The sequence below is a fragment of the Rhinolophus ferrumequinum genome, assembly GCF_004115265.2.
Source record: "Rhinolophus ferrumequinum isolate MPI-CBG mRhiFer1 chromosome 15 unlocalized genomic scaffold, mRhiFer1_v1.p scaffold_54_arrow_ctg1_1, whole genome shotgun sequence".
Taxonomy (NCBI): domain Eukaryota; kingdom Metazoa; phylum Chordata; class Mammalia; order Chiroptera; family Rhinolophidae; genus Rhinolophus; species Rhinolophus ferrumequinum.
The window spans coordinates 17,824,116-17,848,507 of record NW_022680357.1 but is presented as its reverse complement, the minus strand read 5'-3'; the positions used below and the strand labels follow the sequence as shown (position 1 = coordinate 17,848,507).

General features: G+C 52.6%; 1 protein-coding gene across 3 annotated transcripts in view; it reads right to left on the bottom strand.

Annotated features, from left to right (window-relative positions):
• The window catches only part of PRKCB (protein kinase C beta), a 233,916-nt gene that overhangs the window by 32,562 nt on the left and 176,962 nt on the right, over positions 1-24,392 (bottom strand). For all 3 annotated transcript variants that reach the window (XM_033101075.1, XM_033101074.1, XM_033101076.1), the window contains 3 exons: positions 14,680-14,853; positions 5,137-5,228; positions 3,868-3,930 (listed from right to left, as the gene is read on the bottom strand). In XM_033101075.1, the coding sequence (XP_032956966.1) occupies positions 3,868-3,930; positions 5,137-5,228; positions 14,680-14,853 (329 nt within the window). The remainder of the gene's footprint in view (positions 1-3,867; positions 3,931-5,136; positions 5,229-14,679; positions 14,854-24,392) is intronic.

The window sequence follows — 24,392 nt, the reverse complement described above, 5'->3', positions numbered from 1 at the left end:
TATTCGAGCATCTTGGGATGAGGGCATCTGATATTCCTTTGAAGAAACCTCCTCCGCTGGCTCTCAAGCCACGTCAGGTCGGTGGTGGTCAGGTGGCCTGTCCTGGCCAGTGGATGCTTTAGGAATGACCTTGCGACCCAACAGGAGCTCGTCAAAGCCATCGAGCGTTAGCCCTGGCACTTTTGCTGGTACCGTCAGGAAAGACACGAGCTCTTCTTACACTGGGATTGCTCAGGTGGCAGAACGTTAAGTCTCGAAGAGCCACAGGTCACCAGATGGAGAGAAGAAAGCTAGTATAGACCAAGCAAAGCCTAAGGGCTGGTGACGAAGCGAACGCGGGTGAAATCATTTGATCTCTTCAGGCCTGAAGTCAGATCTGTCCCCGGGACTTAGCAGTTATGTCAGCCCCCAAATGCCTCTCTTCACTTAAGTTAGCTTGAGTTGCTGTCATCTTTTTCAACTATGAGGATACAACCTGCAACGCACCCTGCCGTCTCCTGTCTGTGTCTGTGAGGTCTCGTCTTCCAAAGGGAGGTTCGTTTACACCCGACCGCTGCATTCCACCATCGTTGGCGCTGTCCATGGTGTTGCCCGCGTCCAGCCCTCAGGCTTATCTACAGGCCACGGGGGTCTCTGAATGCCAGCTTGGAACTTAGAAATACTGGGCATTGCAGCAACTTGCTTCACCTAAACATACCAGGTCCGTATGTGATTTGACTAACAGGCACTGATGACCTTCCCAACTTGACCACGTGCCCTCAAACAAGTGGCTGGGGCAACTAGGGAAGTCATAAAAGCTGCATCTGTTCCAGAAACGCAGCTTCTGGTGTCAAGAGCCAGCAGGTGTTGGAGTTGGAGGATACCCCACTCATATTCACTGTATTCTATTTTTATTTTTATTTTTAAGAAGGGTGCAGCTCACGGTGGCCCATGCGGGGACCGAACTAGCAACCTTGGTGCTACCAGCACTATGTTCCAACCGAGCTAACCAGCCACACCCTTCACTGCATTCTTTTGTTCAATGTAATAAACCCTCATTTATGCTTCAAAAGGGGGCTGGGGCATTGTCTTCACTTTCAGAAATTCATCAAAGGCAAAACGAACACATATTCCAAGATGGTAATCAGTAAATCAGACACTAAGTTTGGCAGGAAGGGTCTTCTGTCTTCCTCCCACCCCGTATCCCCGGCCATGGTCCCCAGAGAGGACAGGTCTGACATAACTCCTCCTTCTCTTCTTTACTCAAGAACTGTCCCATTAACTAGAGATCTAAATGAAAAAGAAGGAAGGGGTGTGTAACGTTTCAAAAGACGTTACCATCATGAAGGCAATCTCGATGGAATGAAAAAGCCATACGTCTTCTGTCATGTAGTTTGTTTACGGTTTTCATTTGATTATCAATTTCAAAAAAAAAGCTTGTATCAATGGAGGATCTTTACTGTGAGCAACAAAAAAGCAACTCTGATGATTTCAACCGAAAAGGGAATTTGGAAAATGGAACAGGGAGCTCTTGGAATTGCTAAGGAGGCTGAGAACCCGGTTTGGAAGCTCCACAGCCAGGAATAAGCCCTAATTGCAACTCAGAGCTAATCCAGTGGAGGTGGCCCCAACGCCACCACTGGGCACAGACATGGCCGCTTGTCCCCTGGAGCCCTGACGCTGGACTCTGGGTGTTGCTGTGAAGAACCACCTCCCGTCTCATGTCTGGGAACTCGATGGAGCTCACTGCTATGGTTGGTCTGGATTCTCAGTCTCTGCTTCTTTGGTCACTAACTTCTGACTCAAGGTCTTGGGTGAGTGTGACACGTGTCCGAGCCAGGGTTGTGGGCCTGCCCTGCCCACGGGGAGTCTGTGACCATATCTGGCCTTTTCAGTCTGTGCCTAGGTTCCGACTCACAGATGAAAGGGGTTCAGATGCTGAGCGGCTTAAACGAGTGACAAGTATCCCCTTAAAAACCCCGTAACAAGTGGAGGAAGAAGGGAGGCATGTGTAGTTTGGAGAAGACGCTTCGGAGTCAGGTCTGTTCTTAGCACCTGAAAGGCTAATCTTTGGGTTTGACGTCCTGAAGGGCCGACATCCTGGACCCCGTTCCCTGCTGGATTGAAAACCGCCTTGCTCCCCCGCCAGGTGCCGAGGACTCGGTTTCCGCTCCTGGTTGCGAGACTAGAACTTCCCCTAAAGAACGCGCTGTCGCACGAGTCACCTCCTCGGCAACCCTGACAAGCGGTTTCTATGCTTGTGGAGACCCCGTCCCCTACAGGACGTGGCTTCTCACGTCCGGTGAAAAATCACGCAGAGTGAACAATGACCCATAATCCCCGTGTCCCTGCAGAGTCATTGGCTGGAGTCCCCGCCACACAGAAGACAGCGTGCACCTGTCACCGCCAGAATTAGGCTCTGCACAAGGTGCTCCCCCCACGACAAAGGGTAAACCGCGGGGGTTGGAGGTCCCGTCTACGCTCACACGGTGACGTGGGGTCACACTGTGCAGTTTAAATTGCTATTGCTCTCTCTGCTCCTGTTTCTCCTCTGAGATCACCCCCGTGCCACGTAAACCTGCCTTCATCCTTCCATTATCAGGAGTAAAAGGGAGTGGGGACTGTGCATTCAGGATAAGACCGTCCTTCCCGGATTAGATTTCGTGTCACCACTTTAAGGAGTGAATAAAACAGCCCCAGGATGCCGCAGGCTCTGGCGAGCCCCCACCTTCCATCCTGCACCCCAGCAGCACCCACAGACTCACCTCCCTGTCTGCGCTGAGACCCAGGATCGATCCCTGTATGCCTGTCGGCCCCACGTCCTGGACTTGTGTTCAGAGGCCCAGGGCCCTGAGGCCACCCGAGCTCTTCAGACACGGATCCCACGCCCTTTGCAGAATGACAGGCCACCCATCACCACCCACCACCCTTCCCCCTGCTCGATTTCTCTCCAAACCACTGACCACTACTTGACAGACTGTAGCTGTGAGATTTCCGTCCCTACCCGCCACCACTAGAATATACATCCTACAGAGGCAGGTGGGCTTGTCTATTTTCTCCACAGCTGTATCCCTACCACCTAGCATAGAACCTAGCACATAGTAGGCTTTTGATAAGTGTTTGTCAGATGAATGAATGAAGTGGACTCGCACGGCTCGTCATGATGGTTTAAACAGACCCTCGCTCGTGCCAAGTGTACTTCAGAAGCCCCGAGTGCCTGCCGGCCTCTCTTGCGGCAACAAACCAGCCTCAGCCGGCACGGTCTCTGCCATTTGCACTCATGTGGTGGAAGGAGAATTGCACACCACGGACTCGCTGACAAATATCAGCCTCAAGCCCGACAGTCTGCCTGGCACAAAATATAAAATGTATGACTCATACAGCTGCGATGACATACTTGTTCCCCCAAATACGGGCAAATGCCAAACACTGAACTTAATCCTGCCTTTCAGGGCAAGCTACGCAGAGATCCATTTCTGAATCGCAGTTACGCAGCCACACAACACGAATTATTTCAGAATAACATGATCCATCACATCCCGCCAGCTGAGACGCTCTGCTCGCTCCCCAAACCCAAATGTGGGGCCTTGGTGCAAGAGACAGACGTGCTGTGCCCTGTCGGGGGGCCTCCTCCCCCCAGAACGGACGGTCTCACGCCCGAGTTCCGAGCCGGCACGGGGGGCAGAGTCCGAGGAGCTCTCCTCGCACCCCACAGAGCTGCCCAAACTCTGCCAGGGCGGTGGGCGACGCTGCCCGGCAGAACACATGCCCAAGTTAGCAGTGGAGACTCCGCCCCCACTGTGGCGTCGAGCTCCCAAAGCAGCGAAAGGAAGAGGCAGGGGAGGGAGGCGCTGGAGCCGAGATGGGCGCGTGGCAGCGTCCACGTACCGGTAAATGATGCCTTTGCTTTGCAGGAAGAACAGACCGATGGCAATTTCTGCCGCGTAAAACCTGAAATTAAAAAAAAAAAAAAAAAAAAAAGCGATGGAGAAATTCAAGGACATCATTTGCTTGGCAGCTCTGCAAACTCCGTATAATATTGACCTGGGTGTAAGACATGGATGCATGCGTGTCCCACCACGAACCGTCAGCCACGCGTGCCGTGCGGGTGGGTGAGCGGGCTCTGGACGGCCACGAGCCGCCATAAGGACACCGGGGCTGGGACACGGTTCAGCGCTGCGTAAGGGAGGGGGCTGTGGGGCAGGTGGTGTGGCCGGAGGGTGACAGTCTCACACCAGACAAGGTAAACTATCTTAAGAACAGCCTCCACGTGTGGAAGTCTGATCACCCGCCAACGAGCCTTACAGGTTATTATCTGACTTCAAAACAGTCCTGTGAGGGGGCTCCTTACATGACGAAACTTAGGCTTCGTGCCGGGAAATGACTTGGCAGAGCTCTACAGCTAATGGATGACACAGCCGGACCGGAAAGGGTGTCTGTCTCACGTGCACGCTCTAAGAAAGCCCAGGAGGAAACGAGAGAACCAGGAAGCCCAGTTACACCACGAGGGCTGCGCGGGGCTTTGGGGCATTCGGGTAAGAGTCCTGATAACGTCCATGGTGTGAGACAATGGGATAAGGCCTGGGGGCCAAGAGCTGTTGGAAGGAAAAGAGACACAACCCTGTGGCCCTGTTAGAATTGTGCCAAGATGGACCGATGGCAAGATTTGGAAGCATGAGAATGTGAACCCGACCAGAACGCAGGGCTCACCACCCGGCAGGTGCCAGGAACCAGCAAGCCCCTGGGATGACAGGATGGGGCCCTCGGGGAGCCCTGGGGGCCTGCGAGAGGGACAGTAAGACCTTAGCAGACTCCCTAGGCGAGGGGATGGGTGCTAACCTCAGGACTCACCGACAGCAGGGGAGAACCAGGATGACATCTGTGCCCTAACAGGAGGGGATGGCTGCCCCGTGGACTGAGGGAGCCCCACATTTCCAGAGACCTGGACTCAGTCTCCCCACCCCAGGAGCCCCAACACATAACCACGTTGGTGGGGGCATCCGTCCCCTGCAGCGAGGGTATCTAAGGGGACAGTGGGGAAGGGCAGAGAACGTGAGCCCAGATCTAAATTCCCTATTTAGCCACAAATCCAAAGGGACTGACTACCCCGCCCCCGGTGGACCCGAAGGGACTAGCACGGCACACGTTGTCACTTACACAGCGTGAGGCTCCTTAAAGCGGCCGACCTGCTGGATGTGATACATGAGGTCCCCGCCGTTCACATACTCCATCACGAAGTACAGGCGGTCCTGAAGAAAGCAAAGCAGACGGCACGTCAGCATCCTGCAGGTTCTCGGGTCCGTGAGCAGAACGGGGAGGAGCTGGGATTTGTGACCAAAACCGCCAGGACGCTATGACAGGCCCATGGTGTCCCCAAGCGCAGTATTTGTGCCACTAGAAGTATGCGAGTGACCATCGCTGGTACATGAGTTTGCTTTTGAATTATTCATTTGTACTGGAAAGTGTAATTAGTGCATGAATCTTGTGATTTAACAGACATGTTGTTTAGGATAAAGCTAAGTTTAGTAAAAAGTGGAAAATATTAAGTAATTTCCCACTGTAAGTAATAGGTGGCTGCGGTAGCCAGCCTTCATGGTGTATGCTAACCACCCAGAATCTAGTCTCCTTCTGTCATCATGTTTTTGACCCCCTGTACCCGCTTCGCCCTCCCCTGCTGATAACCACCCTTCTGTTGTCTGTGTCTACGCATTTGTTTTGTTTATTTGTTGCCTTCTGTTTTATACCCCACATATGAGTGAAATCATATGGTTATAGTCCTTTTCCATCTGACTTATTTCACTTAGCAGGATAAAGACCTAAACGTAAGACCTGAAACAATAAACTCCATAGAAGAAAACATAGGTACCAAAATTATGGACTTTGGGCTCAAGAGTCGATTTTATGAATTTGACCCTCAAAGGCCAGGGAAGTAAAAGCAAAAATAAATGAACGGGACTATATCAAACTAAAATGCTTCTGCACAGCAAGAGAAACCCTCAACAAAATACAGAGGCAACCAACCGAATGGGAGAAGATCTTTGCAAACAGTGCCTCCAACAGGAGGCTAATATCCAAAATACACGAAGAACTCATACAACTCAACAAAAACAAAAAGCAAACAATCCAATCAAAAAGTGGCCACAGGCCCTGAACAGACATTTCCCCCAGGAAGACACACAACTTTCATGTGCGACCCCAAAGCCAGAACCAGCCATTCCTGAACTCCCAGCCCACAGACACGGAGACAGTGGATGTTTATCTTGGTTCTGAGGCCCTGAGCCTTGAGGTGCTCAGAACATAATACAGTCAGGAGGGGGGAAAAAAACAAATGATTACAGTTTGCAAAACAGTGGCATAGGAGGGCATATCCAGAAGTGAAAGAATTTGGGCTAGAAAATCTATAGCCCACTCAGGATTTCCCCCCATGTCTTTCAAGGGGGATGTGAACCCCTCCAAGTCAAGGTCTGTGTGATGCCCAGCGCATAGTAGGTGCACAGAGTGGTCTCTCGTGACGCCATCCCCATGACGTGACCAGCACACAGTAGGTGCCCAGCGAGTGGTGCCAGAGACTTTCTGGGGAGCCCAGCTCTGCTCCCTGGTAGCTGGGCATATTTGCAGAACTAACCAGACATCTGCCCCCTCTCCTGTGAAACAGAGAGTGAGGGAACCCTGCTGCTATTGTGGGGCTTTGAGGGGACAGACATGTGTGACAGTCCCTGGGCAGCATCTGCATGAGACCTGCCTTTTCGCCTTCCATCAAAGGGTTTGCTACGCCAAGGAATGACGTCCCGTCTGAGAGACTTCCGCGTGGGTCAAAGCGTGCCTTTCTACCACATGACAAATTTACATACAAAGTGTCTAATATGATGGGGGCCGTATAACAAATGTTTGGTCCACTACCTAACCAATCCCCCTGACAGGGCACAGAACTGGATCTTCTCTGTAACAGTCATGGGAGCATTTAACAGTCATAGGAGCATTTGTCAAATGTCTATCGAGGGTCTAATAATTAGAAGAAGAACCATCTGGAAAAAAAGCCACCTCCCTGTGACTGAACTAAGTACTAATTGATACACTGGGGCTCACTTATCTTTCTAAACAATCCATCGTGACCAGTATCACCGTTCTCCCCGTTTCAAAGACACAAATACTAAGGCTCAGAAAGGGCAGAACTTAGCAAGGAAGGTGGTGATTCAGGATTGGAACGCAGGCAGATGGGGTCCCGAGTCCACACTGGCACCCTCTCATTAGGCTGCCTCCCGTGTAAGATTCTGGCTTACACTACGGATGCGTGGCTGTGTCCTGCCCTCTGAGGGCTTCCAATCTAGGGAGGGTGGAGGAGGGATGTAGAGATCCAGCCTCGCGTCAAGACAGAACCTGGCCGGTCACAGGGAGGGAGAGGGGGTCACAATTCCTCCTTGAAACGTCGAAGGACTTTCTCCGACCAATACTGCTTCACTTTCTCAACGTCTCTAACGAGAGGCAGAGAGGGAGGCAGAGCTGTCACTTTTGTTCCCAGCATCCAAGACATGTGAGATTTGCAAAAAGGTCACACACATGTTAGTGAAGGAGTGGGGACAGTCGCCAGCACTGCTGACACCCAGATCCTGGTTCTTTGCTGGTGGTGATGGTGGTGGTGGTGGCAGTGGTGGCGGTGGCGGTGGTGGTGGTGGTGGTGGTGGTAGGGGGTGGGGCTGATAGAAAACAAGCCTAAAAATAGCACCTGTCTTCCCTGCATGTTGCGAAGAACCAAAACACTTGCTTTTAAAAATTATTTTTAAAACTAGCAGATGGCATTGGCCACAGAGAGAGAAGTAAGGGAGGGAGAGATTGCGGTGGCTTGCTTTCTGCTTGGAAGAACTAGAAGTGCCCCTAGAGTCCTTAGTCAGCATCCCGACGTGGTGGGGGCAACCCCACCAGGGTGAATGCCACGTTCTGTGCTGTTTTTACCACCGAGTGGATGTGGGGAAACCTGAGAGCCCATCATCTCTGACTACCCTGAGCCTGGCTCTGGGACACCACTGCTGCAGCCATCAAACAGTAGGGCTGCATTTCGCTGGCATCTCATTTTCCGAACAAACACTTCATGATGGCCACTCTGTGCCAGGCGCTCTCCTGCCGGGGGTGCTGCTGTGAAAAATACATGGTGCCCAAGCAAAGGACCCCCCAGATGTGTGGGGAGACCACCTACGTTTCCCAGCAGCAGTGTTCCCCCAAATGGGGTGGGAGCTCATGCTAGCTGGGTTATGGAAGCCACTGTCTCTACCTTCATAGTTTCGTGTTGATTTTCATGGGTCCTATGAAAAATACAACCAGCACTTGGCTATTTTATGGCTATTACTGTTGAAAGGGGGACGAGAATGCATGCAGTTAGTTCCAGAGGAGAAGGGAGCAGGCGGGGTGGGGCCAGATGACCACACACGGGATAACTGTGGGCATTCACCCCACTTCCCTTGGCTCCTGCAGCGGCTCCACCATCCTCATCGTGTCTGCCTGCCTCATCCATGAACACTGACTTATTTTATATTTTAAAATATTCTTATCAAGTGGCTTTTGAAAACATAAACATGGTTATTTAAAAATGTTAAACTTCGTATCTAACTCATACCTAGAAATTCACTGTCTCTGTGAAAAATAAACACACATCTGGAGGAGTTTACAAACTCTGCTATATCTAGTCTGGCTTTGGTACATCAATCCCTTAAAGGACTTATTTTCACAACAAATACCATGTGTCCATGTCCCACCAAGTTCATCTCCCAGTCTGAAGGAAGGGTTGTCAAAATGTGGATACTAGGGGCCGGCCCGGTGGCTCAGGCGGTTAGAGCTCCGTGCTCCTAACTCCAAAGGCTGCTGGTTCGATTCCCACATGGGCCAGTGGGCTCTCAACCACAAGGTTGCCAGTTCAATTCCTCGAGTCCCGCAGGGGATGGTGGGCAGCGCCCCCTGCAAATAAGATTGAACACGGCACCTTGAGCTGAGCTGCCTCCTGGATGGCTCAGTTGGTTGGAGCACGGGCTCTCAACCATAAGGTTGCCAAGTTCGATTCCTCGAGTCCCGCGAGGGATGGTGGGCTCTGCCCCCTGCAACTAAGATTGAACACGGCACCTTGAGCTGAGCTGCCTCCAGGATGGCTCCGTTGGTTGGAGTGCGTCCTCTCAACCACAAAGTTGCCGGTTCGACTCCCGCAAGGGATGGTGGGCTGCGCCCCCTGCAACTAGCAACGGCAACTGGACCTGGAGCTGAGCTGCGCCCTCCGCAACTAAGACTGAAAGGACAACAACTTGAAGCTGAACAGTACCCTCCACAACTAAGATTGAAAAGAGAAAAACTTGACTTGGAAAAAAAAAAAGTCCTGGAAGTACACACTGTTCCCCAGTAAAGTCCTGTTCCCCTTCCCCAGTAAAATCTTTAAAAAAAAAAAAAATTGTGGCTACCACTGCCCAAGGCCCTTTGGAGCCATTCGTGGACTGAGGCTGCATTTCACAGCTTTTATTGAGCATCTATTTTTGCCAGTCATGCATGAGGTGCCAAAGGGGCAAAAACGATGAACATGATACAGGCCTTGCCCTCAGAGGATTCAGAATCTCAGGGAAAAACACATACACAGCTAACTCAAGCCACCACCCAAAACAGAACGTGGTAAAAGAAACGCAGAAAAGGTAGAGGGAGGGAGCTCTGGGCCTTCGGCTGACGGAGTGACCGCCACTAGTCCTTACAGGTATTCCTACTCTGAAATCTGACTTTGGTCCCCACTCTTCCGATGAGATTATTTCAAGGCCGCCAAAGAACTTGCTCATCGTCACAGGTAGCAGTTTCTGATTAGGACCTATTCGATGTACACCACGAAAATCAAAAAGTATTTACTGAGTCCCCGACGCGAGGCCCAGCTTGGCTCTTTCCTTCTTGATTAATTTTCCAAAAAACACTTGTCACAGCTCAAAACTTCACCTCTCGTCTCTCCGGGCTGGTGATTGTGGCTTCCACGTCTACATTCTCCGGTTCTCCTGAGCTCGTCAGTTCCAGCTGGCTACAGGACGTTTCTACGTGGGTGTTCCACTGTCACCTCCAATTAAACGCTCTTCAAACTAGCCAGTCTGCTCAACTTTCAAAGTGTGTCTTCCAAATTGTCGTCGTCTCCTTTCTCCTTTCCCTCTCTCGTCTTCAATCAGTAAATCAGTAGAATTAAATATCTGTCTGTCACTGAGTCATGCAAAACGGTTGGACAGAATTTCCCAAATTTGGAGCATGCGTAGGAGGACAGTCTGACGGACAACGCCGGCTAGAGGGCAGGGGCAGAATTCACGCAAGGGTTGGGGGACAGGGCAGAGAATTCAAGGAGCTGATCATTCTTCTTCCAAGACAGCTGGAAGTGGGATGTGACGAGGCGCCCACGTGACTGCTAGGGGGACACTTGCCAGCTCTCGTCGGACACCATGGACAGAGAAAATCAACACCGTGAGCTAAGAGCGTGTACCGTGTACCTCCAAGGGGAGTGGCAATGAGCATTTACCTAGGTACGGATTTTTAATGATTTTCCCGGCTGGTCAGCGAGTTAATCCTGTCCGGAAGCTGCTCCTCGCATCGCTCGGACCTGTCTGTGTCTGTCGAGTAGCTGCGCGGTGCTGTGGGGGGATGAGCTGGTGGGGTTCACGTCCCGGCCTCGCTGCTTACCACTGGGGACCTTGCATCGGATACCTAAGCATCCCCTGCCTTCCTAAGGGGGTAAGAATAGCTTCTCCTTCAGAGGGGTTTGCAAAGATCTATCAGGGGACACACACGAAGGCCTGCAAACTGTCAGAGCCTCGCTCAGGTAAGCGTGGGGCCCAGGACGAGAGCATCACACACCACGTCTCCAGCCTTAGACACACCATCGGAACCACGCACCTGACGCCCCTCTCACCTTCCCACAGCTTTCCCCGCCTTGTCCTTCCACGCACGGGGCAAGGTCCCCACCTCTTCCCTAGAAATCTACGACCTTCGGTTACCGCTTGGCTATGCAAGGGCCACCATCAGGAAGGCAGAGAGAACCAGGCTGTGAGCTGTTCCTCCGTGCCCCGGCTTTATCTGCCTTGGTTGCACTCCCGGGTCCTTTCCTGCAATACCTTCAGTTGCCTGAAGGCCTGACACCTGCTAAGCTCTCACCAGCTTCCTGTCCTTCCCTGAATGGCATGTTTGTGCTGCTACCGCCGGCTGTATCCTGTTCCTGAAGCTCAGTCTCCTTGGACTCAAGAGGACGTCTCCCCCCGATATAAACAACACCCATTATTCCTTTGCTGTACGTACAACCCCTTCTTAAAGGTTCCTACCAAGTCGGCAGTAGCCCACTGTCAGCGAATTAGACCAGGAATAAAACACGTGACCTGCGCCGAACCAATCAGATAGGCTCCCATGAGTATGACTTGGAACTGGGAGAATTTGGTGGCCAGGCGAGCGGCAAGCGGCTAAGAAGCAGCCATGCTACCGTGAGCACGAGAAACACAGACACCAAGCAGAAAGAGACAGATCCAGGCCAGCGAGCTTTGAAGTTACAGATTCTGGTTCTTCAGGAGGCTGGGGTACGGCCTCGCCTTTGGTTGTTTCCTTCCGGTAAAATCCCGTGTTCGTTTGAAGCAGGATGGAGTTTGGAGGAGGGAGCCTGCTGTTTCTTGCAACCCAGCCATCGCTGACTGAAGCGACTGACACAGCTTCCCACAGCCATGGCCTTCCATCAAACCATATCCTGGGGACTGCCGCCAACCGTGAGTTACCAGGGCTACGTGGACACGCTTGCTGCTCAATGGACAGGCCGTCAGGGGCCAACCCTCCAAGCACAATCACCCCCAGGCCCCTCCCTGTCCCCTCTTGCATTTTGGGCTGCTGTCTCTCCCAGCATGCCTTGCAGCTGAGTTCTTGCTGGGCCACGGCAGCAAATTTGGGGAGGAAGTAACTTCTGTCCTTCAATGACTCATAAAATCTAATTCTATTTAAAAAAAAAAAAAAAAAGAAGAAGTGCATATGTTCAATTGAAGAGAAAACATTTAAAATAGATGTTTTGCTAAGGAGATTTAACTGCCTGTGCCCACTGGCAGTTGGGAAACTGCAGGAATGTGCGGGGCTGACAATTGTCCCCAGGACAAAGATTATCTTTTTGTGCCGCTGCAGCAGCGAGGTACACCCCCCTCTTAGCCCCTGCCCCAGCGCAGCTCTAGGAATGCAAATGCTTCCACCATTGCCCCTGGTGCACTCTGTACATTTTTTAATCCTCACTCATTCTGCCCACTTTAAAGACAATGAAAGCAATATTCAGAGCTGTCAAGTGACTTCCCGGAGGGCACACAGCCAGTAATTAGGGACTTTGCTTGAGGAGCTCATGCATATCCTTCTGTGTGGCTAGAATCCTTTGCCTCAACCCCATTCACCTAAGACTAGCTCAGCTCATTTCAAACCCCTTCTAGTGGCTTTTGCATCTATTTGGGGATTAATGGTTGCCATTTGTGGCACAGTCAACGCTTTGCAAAGTGTTTTTGTTAGAGATTCTTCTGAAATCATACAAATGCAAAACGAAGACAATTCCTCCCGAAATCAAATCAATGTTTCAATTCGTCTGTCTTTTTCAGATTCTTTTCTGTGCACATATTCATTTGAACACTTTTAGAATAATCTCTTACATAGAATTCAATTGCCTCCATTTTTCTGTTACCATTGTATCATGACTATTTTTCCAAGATTACTTAATCCAATTGTCTAAGAATGTGTCCAACGTAACTCCGCTTTTCTAAATAAGTTGTTAGTAATTAAATGTGCACCGTTTCCAGAGAGACAAAAGTTGTTCTGTATACTGGTGGGTGTCTTTTTCCCTTTTATCTACGTTGACCGCCTTCAGGATTTTTTTTTTTTTTTATCCTGTTAAGGATGTTTTATCTTCAAAATTCTAAGTCTCTGGCAAGAGGAACATATCAAATGTGCTGCATGTTATACCAGATTTGTCTTTTTTTTTTTTTAAGGTAGCTGATTCATAAAGGACCTCTGGGTCACAAAATACAAAATGACAAGCCACTCGGGCTCCAGCCGGCTCCTGGCAGTGCCTCAAACCTGCCTCGGGCACTTACCGCCCGCAGGTCTTTGGTCCCCACTAACTCACAGGGCTCAAGCGCCATCCTTATCAGAAAGACCTGCCCTGGTCAGCCCATGCAAACAGCATGTCTCTGCCCCAATCCACCCATCTCCGTCCCCTCAGTTTTTTGGTGGCTATTGTTGTTTATGATCTGTGTCCCCTCCAAGAGGAAGTAAATGCCAAAGGAGCAGGGACTTTATCCCTTTTGCTCACTGCGGTACCCGCCCCTCCCAGTGGTGCAGCTGTGTCCTGACACATTTATGCCAACAAATCACCGTATGTGGACAGAATCAATACACGTTGGTATGGTGGGTCTGCTGGCAGCAAAGGCGACACTGCCTGTCGTAGCCGATGCTGCCAGCCCCTCTGCAGCACCACCCCGGGGGCGGGCACTTCTAGACGGTGAGCAGGAGCCAGGTGACCACCTTCATGGGCCTTCCCCGGAAACGGGTATCACTTGCTGCCCCCCCACTGCAAAGCTAACAATGGTTCACTCAGATATACACAGGCTCCTACCGTGTTTCCCCGAAAATAAGACCTAGCTGGACCATCAGCTCTAATACATCTTTTGGAGCAAATATTAATATAAGACCCGGTCTTATTTTACTATAATATAAGACCGGGTCATATAATATAAGACCGGGTCTATAATATAATATAATATAATATAATATAATATAATATAATATAATATAATATAATATAATATAATATAATATAATATAATAAATATAATATAATATAATATAATATAATATAATATAATATAATATAATACCGGCGAGGTCTTCTTTTCAGGGAAACAGTGTACTCACTGTAGAATCATTCCCATGGTTCCCATGTCCTTTCGAGGTCCGTAGGTGGCCCTTTCACAGTACAAAGAACCCGGGAGGGGCATCAGGACACCTGCCGCTGAGCGACTGTGTAAGGGGAGCCATTTCACCACTGAGGGTCCGTTTCCTTTGTGTGGAAATGTGGCCAGTGGTAGCTGCGTATAGTGTTCTTGTGAAAGTTAGGTGTGACCATGAAAGTGAAAACCATTTACAAACGAGGAGGAGTCTGGCGCTGAGGCACAGGCAGGGCAGCAAGCCCCTGAGTCTGGGGTCCCGGAGTCCTGCAGCGCGGGCCCCAGCATCACCGCGGCCGACTGTGTGACGCTGCAGGAGGGACCGGCCTTCTCGGAGCACCAGCGTCCTCATCTGTAACAGCGCCCACCCAGTACAGGCGTCGGGAGGGTAACCGAGCGAGGAGGCCGCAGGGTCTGGGGGCTGCCTTAACCATCCTGTGCTATTCCTCTCCTCTCGTGAGACCGGAAGTCCTGAGTTCCTGTCCCCAAGTCACCTCCTGCTGTCAGAGAAGGGCCCTGGCTCTGTTGGGTATAAAACCAATTGCCTGAGTTCCTTTATCTTTGTTGAGACAGCATTTGCCTCCGGGGAGGGCGCCTCTCAGAAATTCTCAGCAGCCATCCCTGGGCCGCACATATTCCTCCTGTCCCCAGGATGGGAAGGACCCAGGCCTGTCTCTGGGGTGGGTGCTGCTGGGATGGCTTTGAAAAGCATGTAGATGCCCCGGAGGGGGGCGGCCGGGCCCCCCAACCCAGTTACCATGGTCTGGAAGCAGGAGTGCAGCTGGGTCAGGAAGGGCGGCTTCCCGGGCAGGGCCAGCACCCGCTTCTCCACCATCGTGCACTCCACGTCGTCATCTTGGATCACGACATCCTTCTTGAGGATCTTCACGGCGTACAGCTCGTCTGTGCCTTTCCGCTCTGAGAGCATGACCTGGGAGGGAGAGAGAGCAAGCGAGCGGGTCAGGGCGGCGGGAGGGGCCGGGGCAAAGCCCAGGGCCGCTGAGGTCGCTCGGACCCACTCCGAGCTCTGCCATTACCGATGAAGTATCCACAGACCTCACCCCAGGAACGGCTGCATCCAGGCAACAGAGGGCGGTTCCATGAGCAATGACCAAGCGCGGACCCCTCTGGGATACGGGGCAAGACCCAGCCAACGCGGAGAGAGTAGACACCCCGGGAACACAAGGCTCTTTGCCTGTGTGTCCCCTGGCGTCACCCAAGCCCCTGGGACGGCGCCTGCACACAGTAGGTGTTCAGTCAATGTCTGGGGACGGAGGGGATCCCTGAATGGGACCACGTGTCTCCTTATTCGTCCACTCACTCAATCTTCATCGCCAGCCTGCTCAGCACTGGGAACACAGTGACCAGCCAGCAGGCACACACTCTGACGGCACTCCAGAGAGGAAGGAAGCCTTCCCACATTAACGAGAAGGGGTGATTAAGGAGAAATTCCCACACCCACTGCTGTTGTCCCGGGGTGTCCCTCCACGCAGCTGTGGTCACAAGCAGGGCACATTCATCGGTGTGGCTCACGACACATCGTTATTGTCACTGGTTGGGGCTGTGCCAGAGGGAACAGTGACCGGCAGGGACACTGCCCAACACGCCTCTTAGGAAGACCCTTCTGATTGGGCGGTGGGCCCACTTGGCCATAGCTGATTGGGGGATGCCTGACCTAAGCCGAGCCAATCAGGTTGTGTCTCCTTAGACTTTGCAATTAAGACCCTCCAGTCGTCAGCCCTGGGGCCCTGGACAGAGAAGGCACCCAGGTCTGCCCCAGCGGCCCATCTCAGGCCGGCAAAGAAGAACGACACAGACGCACGAGGAGCCAGAGGTCAGAGAACAAGCAGAGGCCTTGCTCCCCACCCCTGGTTCCCGTCTCTCGCTGGAAACCTCCACACCGTCCAATAACGTCATCACGTTCATGGGTATCAGTTTGAATGGATGTCTGTTTCTGAGAGAGCCCGCAGGATAAAACGCTTGCTTGAGAAGCTCACGGTGCTTCATGAAAATAAAACTTTCAGGAAGCCAAACAGGATCAAGGCACGACCTACAAGGAGGCACATCCCATTCTTTTAAGGAGGGTGTCTCTGGGTCAGAAGCTCTGGGGTACTTGTTCCCAACATAGATTCCAAGCGTCCCCTGCCATTCAGAAGACGCTCTGGGCGGCGGCCTGGGCGGCCGCGTTTCAACGAGTACCTCCCTTCACCTTGACTCCAATCACTACATGTGCTGTTCTCTCAGGTACTATCAAAATTGACTTATTTAACACGGTCCGGAGTTGTCCCCAGGTAAAACAGGCTCCCTCCAGCTTAATTTTCCTAACACTCTCTCAGCAGTCATTAACGGGGCCGAGACGGGCACTTTCCTTTGCTCCGTTAATACTCTAACAAGGTTTCCTTTTCTTCGTTTTCATTAAAATACGGTGGACGTACAACATAATAGTCATTTCAGGTGTACAGCATAGTGATTCAATATTTACATCCCTTACGCTGTGGTCACTGCACTAAGTGTGGGACCCACCTGTCACCGTACAGGGTTATCACGAGATGACTGACTGTATTCCCCGTGCTGTACTTTATATTCCTGGGACTTATTTTATAGCTGCAAGTTTGTGCCTCTGACTCCCCGTCACCTTTTTCAAAGACGACGTTGTGTGTATATGTATCTATACACAATGGACTATTACTCGGCCATAAAAAAGAAATGAAATCTTGCCATTTGTGACAATACAGAGGGACCTAGAGGTTATTCTGCGGAATGAAATAAGCCAGACAGAGAAAGCTTTCCTTTTCAACAGGAACCTCTCTGCCCCTACGTGGAGAGCTTTCCGAGAGCTGTCCTCATGTCATACAGGCAGTGATATTCGGGGGGTGGGGGGGTGAGGGGCATTTGAAATCTGTCTACAAATCCCGGCTACTTCACAGGCAAGAGGCAGAGTGCACGCTCTATCCCCTTGACCCTGGGCAGAACTCTGTGATGGCCTCGGAGAATAGAAGACAATGAAAGTGGCCCCGCGCGATTTCTGGGGCAGGAGCCTCTTCTGAGAGCATGTGCAGAGGACCGGAAACCAAATGAAGAGCTGGGTGCCCAGATGGCACCAGGTGCCCCAGCTCTGGCCACTTCAAGAGGGACCCTGAACCACAACCAATGAGCAATTGGTTTCCTGACCCACAGAGACTAGGAGAGACGACAGATCACTGCTGTTGCTTCAAACCTCTGAGTTTTGGGGTGATCTGTTATGCAGCAATAGATATTGCTCTATCCAAATGCATAGAGCCCCCCCACACACAAAAATTCATACGCACACTAATGACACCCAGTGTTGTCAGGTGTGGCCCCGTCACGGTGGTTTGTTTAATTCCTGGGTCTGATGCTACATACTCTTTTCAATCAATTTTTTTTAAAGCTTCCATTGAGTGAGGCACCAGAGACGGAATTCTCTGTCCTGCCCCTCGCCTCCTCCAGGACCTGGAAAGCTGGCCAAGTCCCCCATTTGTCCAGTGAGCACAAACCACGTGCCCGGGATGTGGCAAGCACTGAGCCACACCCTGGGGACGCCGAGTGACAGGTCCCTCTCCTCACGAACCTTACACTCCAGCACCAATACTGACCTATTTCAATTGAGAGTGAACCCCTGCAGCCCAAGTGTGGGGTGCTCTGGTTTCAATGGAGGACTTGGCGGGACCCGGGGGTCAGCAGGTGACGCGCTGGAGCAGTGATGCTTTTACTAAGACCAGAAGTGTCACAGGACCCGCAAGGAGGAAGTGGGGGAGGCACATTGCAGGCAACGGGAGGAGAACCGAGCTCCCTTAGGCGCAAACCACCTGGCTCTGCAAACCTCGGCCCGGACGCACTGTAGGAAGTGCGCACTCGAGCTCGAGGGCTCAGATTCCCGATTCCAGCTGTCAGAGAGCTGACACTCCGCAAACAAGCGTCTGCCGCCGACTCTGAGGAACCCAGCAGGCAGAGCGGCCCTGGCACCGAGGCACAGCTGCTCTTCAAAGGGCGTGGCCGGATGTCGGTGTCAGGAGGTAAGGGGGGGGTTTGACAGACACCCCACCCACTCTCACACCCCGCGCCATCGCCTTTAATTAATTCCCACACAAATGTGTTGTGTAGGCACGACGACTATCCCCACTCTACAGATGACGAAGCCAGGGAAGTGACAGAAGTTAGCGACTCGTCACTCCAGGAGGAAGTGGCACTTCCTAGGTCCCCTGTCTCCCCAGGCTCGGTGCTACGCACTGGTGACGTCCCCACAAACGGGACAGACATGCCTTAAGTGGCGGGAGAAGTCCTTACTTCCTCCACCTGGGCCCTGGAAGAAAACAGCCGCAGAAAAGTCGCCCCAGCACCAGCAGCGGTGGTGGCCGTGGTCTCAAATGTCCCTCTGAGTGGAAACGACCTTTCACTCATTGTCCCACGCCGCTTCTGAAGCTTGCACTTCAGCTCATACCGGCGTGGAGGGGGTGGGCTGTTTGTTCAGCTGTCCCGTCATCTCCAGGGGGAGGACTCCAAACAGATGGGAAGCCTGTGTGAGTGACTCGCTTATCAAATTCCAAGCCACATCTGTCACCCAAGCGTCCTCGGGGAGAGAGGAGATAAACAGCAGCGCTCCAGGGAGCGCAGACCAAGTCGAGGCAAAGAGCACAGGCATTTCCGACTGGAAAGTGGGCTGATGTCCCGGACGGGTGCAGCCAGCGGGCCACGTGAGCCTGGCCTCTTGGCTCCTGCCCCCGGGTCGGTGTTGGGGACCTGAGGGCACGGGCTTCCGATGGAGAACACCTGGCACGCATCCGGGTTCCTCCATATACTGGCTGCATGACCTTGGGAGAGTCACCTGACTTTTCTGAGCCTTAATTGCCTCATCTGTAAAACAGGGACGCCCACAGAGCTTCGCTTTCGGTGGTACAGAGGGGACCCTGTGAGTCCAGGTGGCACCGTGCTGGGGAAAGTGGGGAGTGCTTCACTCCGGGAGCTGCGACACGCTCCCAGGGCTGCTGGAACCAAGAACTGGGACCTGGGTGGCGTGAGGCAACAGGAATGTATGCTCTCCTGGATCTGGAGACCCGAAGTCCAAAATCGAGGTATCAGCAGACTTGCTCCCAGAGGCTGAAGGAGAGTGGGTTTGGTGCCCACCTCCGGCCCAGAAGGCTGCCAGTGGTCGGGACACCGCTTGTCTTCACTCCCCTCCTGTCTTCCCATGGCGTCTTCCCTGTGTCTCCGTGTCTGTGTCCAAATGTCCTTTTCTTATGAGGACACCAGCCCTTGGATTGGGGACACCCGATCACATCTGCCAAGACCCTGTTGTCTCCCGATCACGTCGTCCTCCCAGGTACCGGCAGTTAGGACACGAACACACCTTTTGGGGGGACGCCGTTCTAGCCCCCACAGTGCTTATCATCCACTTCACCCTTTTAGGGACCAGCCAAGGGTCAGCTGTGGTCCCTGCCCACCAGCTCCATTCCCAGTTCCCAACCAGCGGAGGACACTGGCCGTGAGAGGAGAGCTGTGTGTCCACTGCTCACTAACGTGAGAGGGCATAGGTGGTCAGACACCAGGGGGGCCTCCCCATTCTCCCAACTTCAGCAGACACCGGCCAGAAGTCCACAGCCCAATCCAGCCGCCCTCAATCCCCCTCTGCTACAACGTGTCACCAAAGTCGGCCAGCTCCACAATCAAAATATGTGCCATCTCCAGCCGCCCTACTGGTCTCAGGTACCAGGTCTCCACCCCGGCCCCCTGCAGTTGCCTCATAGCCCCCTCCCCGCCGCCTGCTTGCTCCCAACGTCCACGCACGCTCTGTTCTGCCTGCAGCGCTCCCCACCCCGCAGACGTGCTCGGTAATTTGCTCTCTCGCCTCGTGAAGCATGGCTTCCCTGCAGAGGTCCTCCCTGGCCCCCTTCTCTAAAATCCCAGCCCCTCAATGGTTCCCATCCCCTTCCTCTACTTGGTTTTTCTTCACCGCACTCGCCACACCTGGCTCTGTGTTTGTCTCTCTTTATTTTCTTCCCTCTCTGGAATGGAAGCTCCAGGAGAGCAGCTATTTTGGGTGACTCGTTTACTGCCCCAGCCCAACATCTAGCCCGTAGCAGACCCGCCATAAATGCTTGTTGCGTGAATGAATGAAAAGACCTGAAGGGGGGAAAGTAACTGAAAACGGCAACCACCTCGATCTGGCCACTCAGCATCTTCAGCGACTTAGGTCTCAGCACCATTTGATTCATACGTGGCTATGTCCCACCCGTACGTCACCAAGAACTGAGGGAGTATTCCAGACTATAGGACAGAAACACGCGGATTTCATGGTGTGTGAATTATACCTGGATACAGCTGGTTAAAAGGGTTATACGGCATGTAGTGCATATATATGAATGTGTATATAGTATATATTGTAAATACTGTGTGTGCGTGTGTGCTGGTCTGTGCGTGTATCTGTGTGTGGTATGTGTGTACGTGTACGTCTGCGTGTGCGCACGTGTGTGCCTGTGTGCGTGTGTACTCTCAGCACTCCGGAGGCCAAAGCATCCAGATACATGACACGTGCCAGCAGCTCGTGTTTTCTGTAAGGAAATCATTTTTTGAGGAGAAAAATAAGCTTTTCCTAGAACTTAGGTCAAAAAGAAATATTTGCATAATGCTCTTAACAGCACCCCCACAATGGGGTGGGCGGGGGCACCAAATCGCCGAGCTTCACGGTGCCAGCAAATGCGGCTCACACAGGGACCAGGAAAGGGTCCCTAACTCGATGATCTCAGATGGTGCATCTAAGAGGAGAGACAGACAGACAAACGTTTGGGGCTCAGAGGGTCCCCGAATACGAATTTGGGCAAGAGGATGGGTGAGCTGAGGTCAGCGTGGGAGGATAGAGAAGCAAGTTAAAGCCAGGTGTGTCCCCTGTGGGCCTCCAGGGGGACCCCAAGAGGCCCCCTCTTCCTCGTCCACCCCCACACACAAGGGAGCTTGTGCACCAGGCGGGTGCCAGACGAGGTGCTGACTTAAAGCCAGGCGTGCCACCCCCTCTATTGCAGGACCCCACTCTTTGAGGGTCCCCTGTTCCCTGGGACAGTCTCCTGCTTGGCTTCTGCCCAGTCCCTCTGAAGACCTGCACAGGGCACGGTAGATCAGCTCCACTCCGCCCTTGAGGGCAGACGTGGGGCGTCCCCTCCCCCAGCCTTCCCCGGCTTGCCTTGCCGGCCTGTCTGCACTGAGCCACTCCAGGCTGCACATCAGAATTCCCTGTGGAGGTTTGAGAGGCTGGAGCTCGGCCACTGTCCAGACCAATTAAATCAGAATCTTTCCTCTCAATTCGTGGGGCCTTCCTGCGTCAGGCAGGCCTGGCCGGCGCTGGGGGAGAGTGGGGGAGAGCTGGCGAGAGGCCAGCAGGATGGCACTGTCGTCAGGGCCAGGAGCGCTGGGCAAACGCCGCCCATCTGCTCTTCCGAGGGCGCCCACCCACTCAGGAGCAGGGTTCGGAGAGAAACATGGGGGTGGGCGGGTTGCCCGGAGGATGTCACTTCAGCACCCTCGCCTTTGCCACACGCCAGGCTCCCTGGCGGGCTCTTCCGTGTAAGAATGACACTGTGACATTGACAGAGGCTGACGAGCTGGACGTTTACCTCTAATTAGAATCGTAACAGCCCAGCGGGGACAAGTCCAGCTCTGGAGTCGTGAGTTCAAATGCCGAAGCTCAGATTCGTTTCTGTGCTTGCTGTGTGATCCTGGTCAAGTCAGGGGCGCTGCGAGGGCTGTCACGCTGGCAGCTGCACGCTCTGCAGACAGGACGTGCCTGAGGAATCAACGACCATCTGTCAACTTGCACAACTAGACCTTGGTTGCAGGACCTCACAGGCCCGTCTTCTCCTGCATGGAGATTTCCCAAAACACTCCTTGCAACTGGGGCAGCGACCAAGAGTTGGCTTAAGCCGCCCAGCCCTGGGTAAGCAGGCGCCTGGGATGATGGGGAAAGAGGTCCTGTGACGTGCTGGGGGTGGGGGCCCGACGCAGACAGGAGCTCATCAAGCTGTAGGGCCACGGCAACGACTCGTGACAAGGCACACTGAGCGCTTACCACACAGGAAGAGCCCAACACACTGGCGTCATCGCGGCTGGCGAATCCTTCACGGATGGAGGTTCTCCCAACCGTCACCTTTCACCGGACGTGAAGACATCCTACTGTGTTCTAGGTTGTCTGGAAGGCCCTCCTTTCCTTCTCCGAAGTGTGTTGTTGCCGTTCCAACTGTGGATCAAATTTCCTAAGCGTACGTATCCACGCATATGAGTGTCCACATTGTAGTTCTGGTGGTGGTCACCCGGGTCGAATAGGAAGTCCGGTGGTTTGGGGAAATCCCGTGCGTTCGCGTCCAGCAGCAATCTGGAAATTCGCAGTCTAGAGCTGACTTCCGCCCTCCAATGGCTTGTGTGGGAGAAGGAACTGGGTAGACCTGCTACTTGAAGAAGTGCCTCAGGAAAAGCTGAAAAGTGGTGTCGAGGGGAAAAAAGCAAATGGGGGCTTACAGCGCAGGTCTGCGTAGGGACAGCGTTCGAGTCGGCTGGACAAAAGTAAGGGCTACTCACAGCAACTCAGAGGGCACTACTTGCTTATTTCGTGACGTGTTATCTAAGGTTTTCCATATTTAAAATAAAATCTCTTCATATGGTTCCATACGGTAAGATTCCAACTCTATCACAGTCTGGAAAAGGCTAAACCATGGAGACAGTGAAGAGACCAGTGGTTGCCAGGGGGTCGGGGGCCGGGGGGTAGGAGAGACACAAGGGCCGAGCGCAGAGGACGTTTAGAGCAGTGAGGCGGGTTCCTGTCGTTACACGTGTGTCTGTCCAAACCCACAGAACATGCAACACCAAGCGTGAGCCTCGTGGACACTGGGGGCTCTGGGTCCATCGAGGGTCTGCCTGGCCGGGGAGGCATGGATCTGCGTGACAGATGGACAGTTTTCAGATCAGAGGTCAGGCTGACAGGTGTGACTAAGATTTAAACCTTTGAGAATGATGCCATGTCACAGCTTGGATTTAATCAAGTCGAACTTCTGCCCACTAGCAGAGAAAGTGATGGGAGTTCCAAAGAGAGGTGCTTTCGGCCTCCTCGGACTCTTGTGGACGTGCTATTGTTAAGCAAATGTCAGTACCCCCGGGGAGGAATGAGTCACCATGACGGTTGGGAGGAAGATGAATAAGGAGATTTAAGCCTGAAATGCCTCCCCCTATGTATGAAATGAAGATGTTGAGTTGGATTTTGTAAGAAATGTTTCACTGTTTGGCTGGGTTGTAACAGGAAATGCAAAAGGACAACTATTTCCAAACACGGGGCTTCATCACTCCTAATTATTGACATGAAACGGATTCGATAGCATTGACAGGTATCAATCAGTGTTTCCTGAGCTGAAATCAGCGTTGCAGGCCTGGATGTTCAGTCCATGGTCTCTGACTCATATGTTAGACGAGACAACGCTAGATGGTTAAAATAAAAGCAGATTTAATTGGACTGTGTTGCAGACGGTTCCCGGGAAAACAAACCAATAATTGTTGCCTTTTGCCAAAAGAACACGTGATTGGAACACGTAAGGGTCTGCCATCCATGACAACAGGGAGGTGGCCCAAAGGATGCCGGTTTCCCTGTGATCTGAGCTGCCCCATGGGCACATGCCTCCCTCACTGATGGGGTCACGGGCTTTGAAAGCAGTGGAGGCTGTGTGGCTCCGTGGTTGTGCATTCAGGAGCCAGACGCCCTGGTGTGAACCTGCTCCAAAGATGTTACCCACCCCTGCAGTGGTTTTCACGTGAGGTCAAATCGTAATGTGAAACTGACCGTGGTGGTGACGGGGGCATTGGAACAAAGTAAGGCACATTTAATCACAGGAACCACCCATATGGGGACATCCAAAATATTCGCCCCGGGCGTTGGACGAGGACGACCCTCAGGTTTCTGCTATTAGGTCTGTTGTAGAAAAGACGATGGGTTCTGCTGTTAGTAACTGGAAATTCACCCTCACAGAGCTGTGGATTTCTGAAATAGCGGGAAGATGTGGTTTAGATGGAAGAACCACAACAGCACGGTAACTGGACAGTGGCGGTGAACTCTCCCGAGACAGTGTCCATGCGAATAGCTGTCGTCTGTCCCTTGGATGAGACAACCAGATGTCACTTTGTACTCTTTTCCCCAAAGAGTCAGGCAACGTTTTACAGAACACTTAGGCTTAAATGACACGTGGGCCCATACACCTCTCTTCTTTAGAGAAACTGCCCGCCCCACACCGGCTTTTCAGAGGCTCTTCCTGTCATCCTTCCCCTTGGGTGGCTGGAAAAGCGGCCCCGCCCCTCGGCCATAGCCAGCGGGGTCACGGGGATCCCTGAGCCATCCTGGCCCCTCGGCTTCTCTTCCCTGGGATTTAAAAATTCTAGGATATTCCAGACGTGGGAATTAGACGGAGAAGTGAGAAGAGACATTTG